The following is a 13,688-nucleotide window of genomic DNA, read 5'->3' as shown; positions in this document are numbered from 1 at the left end:
GAGAGAGAGAGTGAGTGTGTGTGTGTATGTGTGCTCTTCCCAAGCTCAAACAGTAGAACAGGCGTTAGCAACACCACATCATGGGTTCAATTCCCGGCAGAATTCTCATGGATGGACCGATAAAACATTTACGCCTTCAACGCAGTGAATAAAAGCGTCTGCCAAATAGTGTTTATTCGTTAATGAAAACTATGATAAAAAAATGTTCATTGACTACGTTTTTCCATGAATAAGACACCAAAGTTTTCTGTTAAAAGGAAACATTTTCTGCCTGGTGTTTTACTTAATCTTTGCAATCTGGCAACCCACGCTCTCTCTCTACACTGGAAAATCCGTTGATGATCTGAAAACCCTGAAAAACATGTAAGTTGGAGTTTATCGATCTCCTCTGAGATATTCTGCTCAAATGAAAGTGTCATTCAGTCAGTCTGCGTTCCTTCACGCGCCTCTTGTGCTTTTTACTGCCACTAAATCTGCCATCAAACCTTCTCAGTGATGAACTGTAATAAATCCAAACATGAATCTTGATTAGATTGTTATAATAAATGCACTTACGCAACCGCTTTTTTTTTGCTGTTGTTTTAGTTCAGAAAATGACAACATTTCATAATTTGTATTTTGGATCTCTCCTTTAAGCATGAACCGTGCGTCTCAGTCTGAATGAAGGAGTAATGTGAACTCTGTTTCTGTCTCGTCTGTGTCTGCTGTCCTTTCCTCTGATTCCCAGAACTGTGAGCCTCTTCCAGAAGATGAGAAGTTTGTTCTAAACAAGGATAAGGATATACTAAACATACGCAATGTACATCTCGATGACGCTGGATTCTACACCTGCAAAATGACCTTTAGTTTAGATGGAGTCGTCGGTGAAATGGCTGAAAGCATAGAGTGTTTAGTTCACGGTGAGCATTATGGGTATTATGTGAGGTTATTTGTGTACATCTAGGCTCTGTTTATGCATTTCATATCCAGGTTGCATTTACACCTTCATTCCAATGCTTCTCTAGCATGATCAGAGTTACCTGTGCAAAATGCAAATCGACTCTTATATACACTATATTGCCAAAAGTATTGGGACACCCCTCCAAATCATTGAATTCAGGTGTTCCAATCACTTCCATGGCCACAGGTGTATAAAATCAAGCACCTAGGCATGCAGACTGCTTCTACAAACATTTGTGAAAGAATGCGTCGCTCTCAGGAGCTCAGTGAATTCAAGTGTGGTAGCGTGGTCAATAGCTACAGACCTCCAGACTTCGTGTGGCCTTCAGATTAGCTCAAGAACAGTGCGTAGAGAGCGTCATGGAATGGGTTTCCATGGCCGAGCAGCTGTATCCAAGCCTTACATCACCAAGTGCACTGCAAAGCGTCGGATGCAGTGGTGTAAAGCACGCCGCCACTGGACTCTAGAGCAGTGGAGACGTGTTCTCTGGAGTGACCAATCACGCTTCTCTGTCTGACAATCCGATGGACGAGTCTGGGTTTGGTGGTTTTCAGGAGAACGGTACTTGCCTGACTGCATTGTGCCAAGTGTAATGTTTGGTGGAGGGGGGATTATGGTGTGGGGTTGTTTTTCAGGGGTTGGGCTTGGACCCTTAGTTCCAGTGAAAGGAACTCTTAATGCTTCAGCATACCAAGACATTTTGGACAATTTCATGCTCCCAACTTTGTGGGAACAGTTTGGGGATGGCCCATTCCTGTTCCAACATGACTGCGCACCAGTGCACAAAGCAAGGTCCATAAAGACATGGATATGAGCGAGTTTGGTGTGGAGGAACTTGACTGGCCTGCACAGAGTCCTGACCTCAACCCGATAGAACACCTTTGGGATGAATTAGAGCGGAGACTGTGAGCCAGGCCTTCTCGCCAACATCAGTGCCTGACCTCACAAATGCGCTTCTAGAAGAATGGTCAAAAATTCCCATGAACACACTCCTAAACCTTGTGGAAAGCCTTCCCAGAAGAGTTGATTCTGTTATAGCTGCAAAGGGTGGGCCAACTCCATATTAAACCCTACGGATTAAGAATGGGATGTCATTAAAGTTCATGTGCATGTAAAGGCAGGCGTCCCAAAACTTTTGGCAATATAGTGTATTACACAGGAGGTGCATTAACTCCATAATCTGACAAAATGTTTTCCATCACTCTGTGTTTCCTTACGAAACCTTCAGGAAAGGATGTTAATAGAGATAAAAAGTAAAGGAAAGCTGAGAAGTTTTAAAGTGCTTTCTTTTTTTTGGAAGTGAAAAGGTTTAATCCTGTTTTCTTTTATTTGTTTAAATTGTTGAGAACATCACCAGAGCCCGTATCAAAGAAACAGTTCAAGTGATTCATTAGAAAGATTCGTTCACAAACACAGTGGCTGTACTGTGGATTATTTGGAATTATTTTCATTGGTGAAATAGAGCAAAAACAGACAATATTCTGAGTCATCTATAGGCCTAATATTAACTTCTTGTTTATTGAACTGTTGTATAAAATTAATATCACATTTGCTCTTGCTCATGTGGCATTGCTTAACCAACTTTATCCTTTATAAATATTAAAAACAAGAACTCGCGCATAACGGATAACTGCTGCAAAAAATGCTTTGTTGACTTAATCTCAATTTAATTAATAAAAAACTAAAAATAAAGTATTTTCTCAGTATTTTCTCAATTTGCTTTTTTAAAGTTTTGTTTTATTACTATTATTGCAGATGAATATTTAGAGAAACCACGAGTGATCGAGCCGGCTGGTGAGATCATCAGAGTCGAGAGCGGTGAGCTGGACGCTTCATCTCTTTATTTCTGCATTATCTTTGTGTTTATTTCTAAACTCGTGGTAACATAATACATTATTAAAATCTAAAGTTGTATCTGATAATATCCTTTAATGGACCTAACAAGAACTAGCAATGAACGGTTGTATTTTCAGTTAATAGTGTTAACAAAGATGAAGAAATACTGTAAAAAGTGTATTGCTCATTGTTATTTAATGTTAGTTAATGAATTATCTAATGTTACTTAATGGGACTTTATTGTAAAACGTTACTAAATTGACGTCTGTCACTGCTGAAACTGTACGGTGTGTCCGTCACAGAACATTATAAACTGTTTGTTTGTTTTCAGGTTCATCCATAAGGAAGAATTGTGTGGTTGTTGTGGCGGGCAATGGTGGTCCCATGGTTGAAGTGCTGTGGAAAATTCCCTTGGAATTTGAAGAGGTTTTCGTCTCCCAAAACATGTCGGATCGCATTCATCAGGAACCCATGAAGTACGTACCGAATGTAGTTGTGTTTCAGATGAGGGTTAAACTTTAACCTGCTCAGTTTTGGTGAATTTGCGAAACTAATTTTAAATTTAATTTAAGGTATCATTTGTTGCTTGAAACAATACAGACTAGGCTTATGCATTTTTTATTATTATGAATAATCTTTTGATAAAGTTCCTACTATAAAAAAAGTGAAAATACTCTAAATAAATGAAGCACCTTTCATTTGTGACGCATTTCAATTAGATAATACAAAAATAGCTGTTACCACATGATTATTTCATATATAAAACATTTTCATTGATTTTTCCCTGTCAGAACTGTCACAATTATATATATGATGATATTACTTCGATATAAGATTTCAGTCATACCAGCCGTGCCTGACACAGACCTGAAGACATAATCTCATGTAGTTTCTTCATGGATGCATCCTTCATGAGTCACAACAGACGCAAGGAAAATAGATAATGTAAAAGATGACAAATTGACTTTATTGTCAGGAAAACCATACTTATATTGACTAAAAGCAAGTTAAAACAATAAATGTACAAAGTAGGTAAATATTGTTATATTGGTGAATAATAATTAATATAATTGTGTGGTTGAGTTGAAAGAGTAACTGTGTGTCTTTTCCTCTTGAAGTGAAAGCAAAACGGAGAATGGTTATGTTTTTGTGCGCACACTGTCCGTGTCAGACGTATCGTGGGAAGATTTCTATTTAAACTTCATCTGTATGGCGTCCAGCAGCCGAGGACACCTGACCGGACACTTCACACTCGTCCCCATGGGTACGGCAGAAGCACAAACGTCTTTCTCTATCAGACAGTTCAATCGATGACATTGACATGATGATATTTTTGACACGCACAGCTCTTACCGGCCTACGTCCGTTACACTCACACATTTTTATGTACAGTTCATGACATTGTAAATAACACCATGTTCGGTTCTGAACGAATCGCTGATCCTGATGAGTTGACACTGCACAAGCCTGATGCGCAATGTTAGCTTCTTTAACAGACAAAATGTACTGGAAATACGCTTATAACTGGTTTTATTAAATAGGCCTTCATTTTTATTAAAACTTGAAAAAAACTAAATTTTACTGTGGCTCATTATGTGTGCAAATTATATTTTAAATCAAAGAAATATATAAGCACAATAATCAAGCAGTTAAGATGGTTTACTCATTTTATACAGTATACTTCAGACATAAAGAACATATCCGCGAACTCATCCAAGACGTATAGGTGCATAGAAATTAAACTCTGAGCACAAACATTAACTTAAGTGAATGAAGGACAATATCAAAATGCATTCACACAAATAACTTTATTTGAATGTTTCTATACACATATTTCTTTATTTGAATGTTTTCTTGATATAACATGACACTGGTTTGTTTAAAAAGAAATGCAAAGACATCATTGTATGATGACATCAGGAACGTATGAAACGGCTTTTTGAACCGGTTCATTGAGCCGAACTGTCTGAAAAGAACCGGTTCACGGAAATGAATCAGACTTTGTAATGCATCACTAGTTTTTTGTTTGTACTGAACTCAGAAATCAGTGAAATTGTGCCCTCTAGTGGTAGAAATAAATCATTTTATTATTTTTTTTAAAACAGTTCATTAAATGTCATGTGACTGATCACGCTAAATCAGAACTGTCTACCAGTGTTATTTTATTATCATTGATGGTTTTTGTTAATATTTTGAAAAAAAATTCTTTTTATATGTTCTGTTTTAGTCATTTTGTTGTGCAGTTTTCCATTATCATTTTTATTAGCTTTTGTTTTTTTAACAAAAAATATGTGAATAGATATTACTGTTTTTATGTATGTGTTTTAGTTTATTTAGTTTTAATACTTTTAAAACTTTTCAAATGAAAATGAGAAATGTTGCCTTGGCAACTAGCTGAAATATAATATGTTTTTTAAATATTTATGATTTTAGTTTTAGTTGAGGATAATAACTCTATCTGTAAAACACACATCTGTTTCACTGCTGCACATCTATATATTTATATGTTATACAGTATGTTGATTTCAAAACGCAGCTTATACCAAAAAGAAGACGCTGCAAACAATCATGTCAGGAATCAACAATATAGTTCTCACTGTAATTACTGATTCAACCAAAACATACAGATCCACACACAGTGAGACTTTATTCTGTCCGCTTCTAAAGCTTCTAAGGACTCTGAGCTTTCACTGAGATGTAATGGGAAGAATGGAAAGGTGAGCCTTGAAGGTAGCAGATTTTTCCAGGAACGCTTGAGGAAACAAGAGAAACAAACGGTCCAGATGAGGTTGACTGGACTCTTCCTCTTCTCTAAAGCAGCCCAACATGGCCACACCCCCTTTGTTGTGTGTTCTTGGGGGCGGGGTTTATGTAAATTTTAGGGTTAGTGATGTCACTAACACAGGAAGAAGCTCGTTGTAGTCCCTACCAGCCGTTTAAAATGTGTTTTCTGTAAAGAAAATCTCTCTTTGCATTGAACTTTGAGAGTCTTAACTTTGCAGATGTTGTTTATGATCAAACAGCAACATTACACACTAACTAAAGTTAAAAAAAAGTCAAATCATAATCAACCACCCCTTTAAATTAACAGTGTTAATTATTTGTTGTAATAATTATAGTAATTAATGAATTGTTGCATTGTAACTCATGAAATTTCTCTGTTGTGTGACTGTTGAATGTCTTTACATTTTCTGTCATTCTTATTCAACATTCTATGATTTGAAAAGGAGCTGAAATGCATAATTTTGCCCAAATCTTGTGTGTTTTTTTTAGCAATCGCTCTCCCATCGCTTCTGCAAAGATATCACGTTATGTTGTGGTGATTTCCAAGAAGTGCCTATAAACATGCAATATAGATTTACAGAAGTGGTTAAGAGACGCCAGAGAAGTGGTTGCAAACAAACCAACACAGCGCTAGAAGTGATATGACTGGTCAGGAATTGATGAAGAATTGCACAAACACTGTAGATAAAGTCACTTAGCACTGGCACTAAATTGGCAGCACTGATTACATAGGAGAAGGTTATTGCTACAGCTATGGTTGTAAGTATATGCACGGCGAGGAAGATGAAGGAATAACAGTCTTTAATAAATCCACAGGCAAGGAAATCCACAAACTGGCACACAGGAAACACAACCATACATAGAACAATACTGAACTGAAAACACAAGACTTAAATACGCAGACAAACGAGGCGGGTAATTGAACACAGCTGGTAGTGATGATGAAGGTGATCAGTAACTATGGTGACAGACTAGTGGCGGGAAATGGTGCAACAGAGGAGTCCAAACAGGGTGAACACGTGACAGTTATTACCTTCTCCTTTGTATTCAGTGCTGCCAATTTAGTGATCTGCGTCACTGATTTTAATCACAAATCACTGGTTAGGAAATGGTCATGAATTGCACAAATACTGTAGATGAGGTAGCTTTGCACGGAATAACCTTCTCCTTTGTTTTCTTCAGAGGTTTAAGCCGTGTGAGTAAACTGCAGACAGCTTTTTACAGGAAGAAGAGTCAGTTTTTCCACTCAATGTTAATGGCTTCAAACTGTTGAAAGATATCTCCCAGTTCATTCGAGTTTAATCTGAGACCAAATATTCACTGTAGGTTCAGATCTGGACTCTGACCGGACAAACATGAGCCCGATGGACTCGTTCTCAAGCCACTTCATGCTTGTCTTTCCAGTTTGAGCAGGAGCAAAAATAACATCTGATCATTCCTCTTTACATAACAACTTTTCATTTGTGGGAAGCAGGTCATTCTGTCATTTTCTCCTGAACTCTGAGGCATTAAATGTCTTTTCACTCCGTGACTCTGATGAACCTCTGAATCAAACTTCTTGTTTGAAAAGAAACACTTTTTATAAACTTTAACACATAAACTTTCCATCGTTTTACATTCTTATACTGTAGTGATAATCACAGTGACTCTGAATACAATCACAAAAACAGTCAAAGTAAAATATTATTCCTGCATTTCTCAATTCATCCGGACTATTGCTGTTTTCTGATCTAGTTTTTCTTCTGATTAATTCGATCATAATGCCGAGCAGTGTGTGTTCATCAAGACAAGAATACAGTGAGCCAAAGTTATTGAATGACATTAAAGTGGACAGATGAAAGTTTTCGCCCTCTAGTGGACATAACAAATTTATGTTTATCAGATTTTTGGGCTCTACATGGAAAAACGTTTCTGTTTGGCACTCCTTTCTTGTTTAATACAAAATGAATCAGTGTGATGATCTGAATGAAAATGAAGATGGGTGTGAGAATGTGTTTCAGCAGAACTGGAGCTGATTGAAAGAGCTTCAGTGGAAGAACTGCTGACCGTATGTACAGTCACATGATCAATGATACTCATTTACTTACATCTGAGAAATACAACCAAATCTCAAATATTTCTTCTTATTTTATGTCTAATTTTTTGTCACATTTTGTCGCATCAAAGTCCTGAAACTCAGAACAGAAGCATGTTATAAAGCGCTGACGGACTGCCGTTTATTCGTCTTCCCAGCGAACAGGGAACGTTCCCTCGAGGTTCCCTCAAAGTTATGAACAAACGTTCTCCCAGTAACATTAAGAGAACATTCATTCAAAGTTATCTGGTCTTTGATAATGTTCTCAAAACATTTGTGCAAAAACATTTATTTTATACATTATATAACATTTTATACATTAAATGTTACTTGCAGAATGATCAACTGGAACATTTCTTTGATGTTTGCATAAAACAACAAGGAAAAACATTTTAAAATGTTTTTAAAAATGGAACATTCAGCAATAATGTTTTTATAACTTAATGGGAACATTAGCAAATAGTTCTTAGAACATATTTTGGTTAGCTGGCTTATGACTTGAGCAGTATTTTCCCACAGCCGTTCAGACACAGAGTGAGGAATCATGGGAAGAGGAACAGAGTCTTGCTCCTCAATCTGGAGGAAAAGTCCTTGGCCATGATGTGTCCCTGCAGAAGATGAAAGATAGAGGGGAAAATATGAAGGAAAAAAGATTTATTTCTGTATTATATAAGAACAGGAAGTGGGAGGTTCTTTTCCCAGGCCTTCTCAAGAATCAGGATCTGATGAATCCCCTGCTGATGATTACATTCTGACAGACAGAAGAAACATGAGACTCCTGAAGAACAGCAGAAGTGAATGAAGGTCAGTCAAGAGCATCAATTCTTACACTGAAATAGTTTCAGCTGAACAAGAACAGTTAAAATCCTCATTCAGTGTATCTGAAGCTCAATTCCACAGGGATAATCCTGGATAATATTCAGGACGCTGCTGGATAAACTGTTCTGATTTTCTTCTGTTATAATTTTACAGCCTGTAAAGTGCAGAGAGAACAAACCTGGACGACTGACCCCAAATAATAACAGAATCAGACATCATAAATTCTTTTTCTCTTTTTGCTACTAAAAACAAATTTCTATTTTTATTTAGATTTTTTATTTAGAGAAAAAAGCTTTTTTTTCTCTCACACGCCAAACTTTTGCTTTATATTTACTTAATCTGTTTAGATTTTCTGTTTTATTAATATCGCTTATTCAAGTAGTCTCTTTTAAAATGTGCATTGTTGATTTATTGCACATTTTATTTTTCACTTCATTTCTTTTTATTACTTGTTTATTTTCACTATTCTTCATTGTATTTTATATATTATATTCACAGTATTTTAATATAAACAAATTAAGAAGTGACAGTTTTACATGTAGCTTACACTCTAAAAAAGCTGTCCATTTTGTCCATTTCCAACCCAACTTGGGTTGTTTTTTAACCCAGCTTTTTATTAATGCATTTAGCAGAAATGTAAATGTAAAATGTTCATTTGTTTGCACTATTGTTCATTGTATTTCATATTCGCTGTATTTTATGTCTGATTGGTTTGGCAGCACATGTAATACAAACAATAAGCCTTCAGTTTTTGACCTGTTGTTACACCAGCTCTAGTTCACTTCATTGACCCGAAAGCGCTTCTGCTGCCCCCTGCAGAACGGAGGCAGTAACTGCACACGTGGTTTCTGTGAGGTGATTTGACCGGGATTAAATCGCATGTGAGGTTAAAGTTAACTCCAGTACTTCAACCCTTAAAACATTAGGTTGTTAAAACGAAGAAGCCGTTTTAGTCGAAGTGACAAAATGATTCAGTTTCAGTGAAAGCAGACTTAAATCAAATCAGATCTCCGCCTCGTTCATTCATTGCGCAACTCTGAGGCGTTGGAGAGGAAGCTTCCCAAACGCTCGAAGGATATTGCAAAACGTGCCTTTCCTGTGAATATGGAGAAGTGGCACGACAGTTCTGAGGTATAGGAGTCCGGTGAAGACACGCTGTCTCTTTAAGTTAAAGAAATGTACAAGACTGGAGCAGACAGAGCGACTTCATTGAAGGGAATCATGATGCCTTGGGAAGGACTGTAGGTAAGACTCGACTTTACTCTCTATGATCCCGGTCTGGTTTCAGAGCAGAAGCGGTGACTGGCACCATCTGATTCATTTATCCATGCCTGAACTTCTGTTCTGCTTAGAAGATTTCCCAGATTTCCTCTGTAAACATGCGGTCAGGACAAATCCTTACCATTTAACTTGATGACTGTTTATGTTTGTTCAACGGATTCCTGTCTGTTTTTTGATCTGGAAAAATCTGAACTGGGATTCAGAAGTTTGGACACGCTTATTCATTCTTTATTACGACCTTTCCCAACATTTTAGAATAACAGTGAAGCCAAAAAAAAAACCATGTCATATATGCAGTTATTGGAATTATGTAGTGAGAAAAGAAAAAATAAAAAAAGAAAGAAAGGAAAAATTCCAGTTTAACCAAATGAAAGCTGTCTATATTCAAGCTCTGTTCCCTCATCAACATCTTCATGAGGTGCTTTAGGAACATGTTTCATGTTTTCTGCACTTCTGATGTTTGTGATTTGAGTTGCATGAAAAAATTCAAACACAGACAAATTTACATTTCTGCATTACATTAATAACACACTCGATCCAATCATTTAAGCAGGAACCTTGAGATTAACAGATCTTTAAGATCATGTGAAACTGCAGACTGGTGTGAATGGACAATAGAGCGGTCAGTAACTGTAGATTCGTGGCTTTAACAGTGTTTTATTAGTTTGGCTCTAGATATTAAACTGACTCAGCACAGAAGTTATGGAAAGATGAACTCATTCTGTGTGGTTTTATGGTCATCAGTGTTCTTATACACCTCATCCACATCCTCATTAATTCACATTTCATTTCAAATATTAGCAGACTCAGGGTCAATTAGAATGAAAAACAAACACAATAAAAACACTTCGTTCTGACTGGTGTAAATAACTCTAACCACACAATCAAATCATTTTATGCACATCTCTTTTTGTTCATTTATCTTCTGGCTTTAAATGGCTTTGATATTATAACATTTTAAAATACCAAATACAGGTGGGTTATTTGTATTTATTGAGCCATCTTAAACACTGTTTATGTGAAAGAAAGTTTCAAATCTTGCGGCAATTACTTTGAAAACACCAAAACAGGCTGAAAAAGGCCCGTTTTATAGAAAGCCCCTTGTGTAATGTGAAGATGGTGCAATGAAGTGTTTGCGTAGTACAGCATGTCCTCACACGTGTTTGACTGAATCAGACGAGGCTTCAGGCCTTCTGTGCTTGTGGGAACAACACTTGCGGTTTTCTCTGAGATGGACATGTTGTTGACTTGAGCTTCACCCTGTCAGGAAGTTGTTGAACTTTTATAATAATGTTGGAAATAGTTTTCCCAGGTCAGTAATGCTCACAGATGACAGCTCTTCATTGTCGTTTCTTTAAACTAGCACCACCCTAAATGCAGTTTGCTGTACTTGACAATCAGGTTGGTTCTGGTCATCCATCAGAGCTGCTCTTTTTTACTTTTTCCAGTTCTCAGCAGAAATTGTCAAACCGGAATACAAATATTTATGTGAATCAACCCCAAATTATGCAGCACACCTTTAACAGTCACAGGGTGTTTTTGACCTGCAGGAGTCTAATGTACATTTGTGACCCTGGAGCACAAAACCAGTCATAAGTCACACGGGTGTATTTGCAGCAATCAGAATGATCAATTTTTTCTTTTATGCCAAAAATCATTAGGATATTAAGTAAAGATAATGTTCCATGAAGATATTTTGTAAATTTCCTACCATAAATTTATATAAAAATGTATTTTTGTGAGTGGATATGTATTGCTAAGGACATTTTGTACAACTTTAAGGGTGATTTTCTCAATATTTAGATTTTTTTGCGCCCTCAGATTCCAGATTTTCAAAAAGTTGTATCTCAAACAAATATTATCCGATCATAACAAACCACACACCAATGGAAATTCAGATGATGTGTAAATCTCAACTCCAAAAAATTGACCCTTATGACTGGTTTTGTGGTCCAGGGTCACCACAAAAAATCTGCATTCATAATAAATAAACCGTCCACAAACTCTGGACCATTCATACAAACTCTTTTACTGGAGTGAAGTAATGAAATAAACAGAATGTTTTTAATCTTTAGATTAAATATTTCACTCTCATTCATGGAGTTAAGCACTCAAATTACATAAACTCATTATCCACAAAAATGAAATGAATTTAGCAATATTTGTAGTGAATGCCCTGATTTTGAATACCATTGTATTTGAAGGAAACCATAAGATTTGCACATTTTATTTTTAAAATGTTTTGTCAGATAATTGTATTTACACTGAAAAAAATAAAATCTGTTTCCAATAAAAATATACTGTATAAACATCCTAAATACCATATAGGCAAAATTGCATACATATTAGTTGCTTAAAACAATTAAAAATACCATTTGGCCTAACTCTTCTCTATAAACTTTCTCTGAGAAGTATTTTATACAGTTTTGCTTTTACGGATATTTCGATATATTTATTCTAAAACAAGACAAGGATACTGAATGATTTTTAGTAATCTGACGGCACAAGTGACATTTATAGTCCATATATTTCCTAATGTCTTGTTCCGTTAAACATGTTATCACGTGGCTATGCATATGGAAATGATATGCAGATGAGGATAGGGTTAAAGCAAGGCGTTGTAATCAGTTATTTCCGGAGGAGACGGCTGGAGACGCAGGTACGCTCAATCTTCCGCTAACTGGCTTTTATAAAGGGAATTTTACACCGGTTTTGTCAAAATCTGTTTTTTGTGTGTACGCACACTTTTACACTGTAAAAAAGACTGACTGGAAACAGGAGGAGCTGGGGATGGAGGAGGGTGATTAGCTCCTGAGCAATGCGATAAAGCTGCTGATAATACTGGATGGACCGTATATATATATATATACGAATGCAGCGATAGGCGTCGTATTCCTATAGGTCAATGTTAATCAGCTGATGCGAGCTTGACTGACGTGACCTGTCAGAACTAACGCTACGCTTGATGTGATTTGACAAAAGAAATAATGTTGTGATAACAAATCACGAAAATAATCTACATCATACATACATCATACGTTTTATATTTATACATTTAGACCCCTGGTCATCTTAACTAAAATGGAAAATTGACCTCAAAGAGACAATTCACCCAAAAATAAAAATCTTGTCATCACCCTCAAGAACATATTAAAAAAAAGTGTTTATTGATTAGAAAAATCAGGAACAAAACAGCTGTCATTGAATGTGGATGATGATGTAAACATTGTGTAGTGGACTCGGTTGACGTCATCGTCATTAAAAACATTTACTAAAGGTGAAGTAAATATTTATGAGTGCAGGAGAAATCTGGATGAGGTGTGGATGAAGGTTTGGCTGGTTAGTTTAGACCAGGGTTAATTTAGGGCATACTCTTAGATCCTGTTTAATTACGGAGCGTTCCCTTTTTCTCTTACTTTCATTCCTCAGATTCCCAGTTTTTACGCTGAGCAAGCACATGAAGTTCCTCTGAAACGTCTGCTCTTTAAAGAAGAAAACTCTTGTGTAAGAATGACAGCTCAGTTTTAACCAGTCGAATGGTGGATCGCTTCAGCTCTAGTCAGCACTTCCCATGGATCTGGATGGAGAAGAGGGAAGCGAGAGCAGAAATTCAACATTTTGCAATCTTATTTTCAAAAATGTCTGTTTTGTAGTTAGGGCCTGAGCATGCGTGGGTGCGTGGACCCTCTTGGAATTGCTCTGTTTATTTCAGCTGCTCTTTTGAACCTTTATTTGCTGCTTTCCTGATCTGACAGTGCAAGATACAATACATAATTCTATTTGACATGTATTTGTGTAGAGAATATACAGTACGTTTCATAAATATAGTGAGAAAATATCATGTCAATGTTCTTTTCCTGGGCCGGATCAGGGTTGACCTTTGTTTCCAGTGTTCCAGTAAACATGAGGCTCAAAGATCATCAAACATGACTAACAACACCATAAAAGCTCAAG

General features: G+C 36.6%; 1 protein-coding gene across 42 annotated transcripts in view; it reads left to right on the top strand.

The window, feature by feature from the left end:
• zmp:0000000936 (interleukin-1 receptor type 1) overlaps positions 1 to 13,688 on the top strand; it is a 62,909-nt gene that overhangs the window by 31,915 nt on the left and 17,306 nt on the right. For 3 of the 42 annotated variants that reach the window (XM_051905781.1, XM_051905783.1, XM_051905764.1), the window contains exon 5: positions 728 to 899. The exons of 30 other annotated variants lie outside the window; for them this stretch is intronic. In XM_051905781.1, the coding sequence (XP_051761741.1) occupies positions 728 to 899 (172 nt within the window). Of the gene's footprint in view, positions 1 to 727; positions 900 to 2,695; positions 2,759 to 3,107; positions 3,253 to 9,323; positions 9,699 to 13,213; positions 13,409 to 13,688 lie in introns of those variants that run through there. 9 more of the 42 variants (XM_051905782.1, XM_051905766.1, XM_051905763.1 and 6 more) reach the window with 8 other exon arrangements.

The sequence above is a fragment of the Ctenopharyngodon idella genome, chromosome 9 (assembly GCF_019924925.1).
Source record: "Ctenopharyngodon idella isolate HZGC_01 chromosome 9, HZGC01, whole genome shotgun sequence".
Taxonomy (NCBI): domain Eukaryota; kingdom Metazoa; phylum Chordata; class Actinopteri; order Cypriniformes; family Xenocyprididae; genus Ctenopharyngodon; species Ctenopharyngodon idella.
This window is presented reverse-complemented; position numbering and strand designations above follow the sequence as displayed.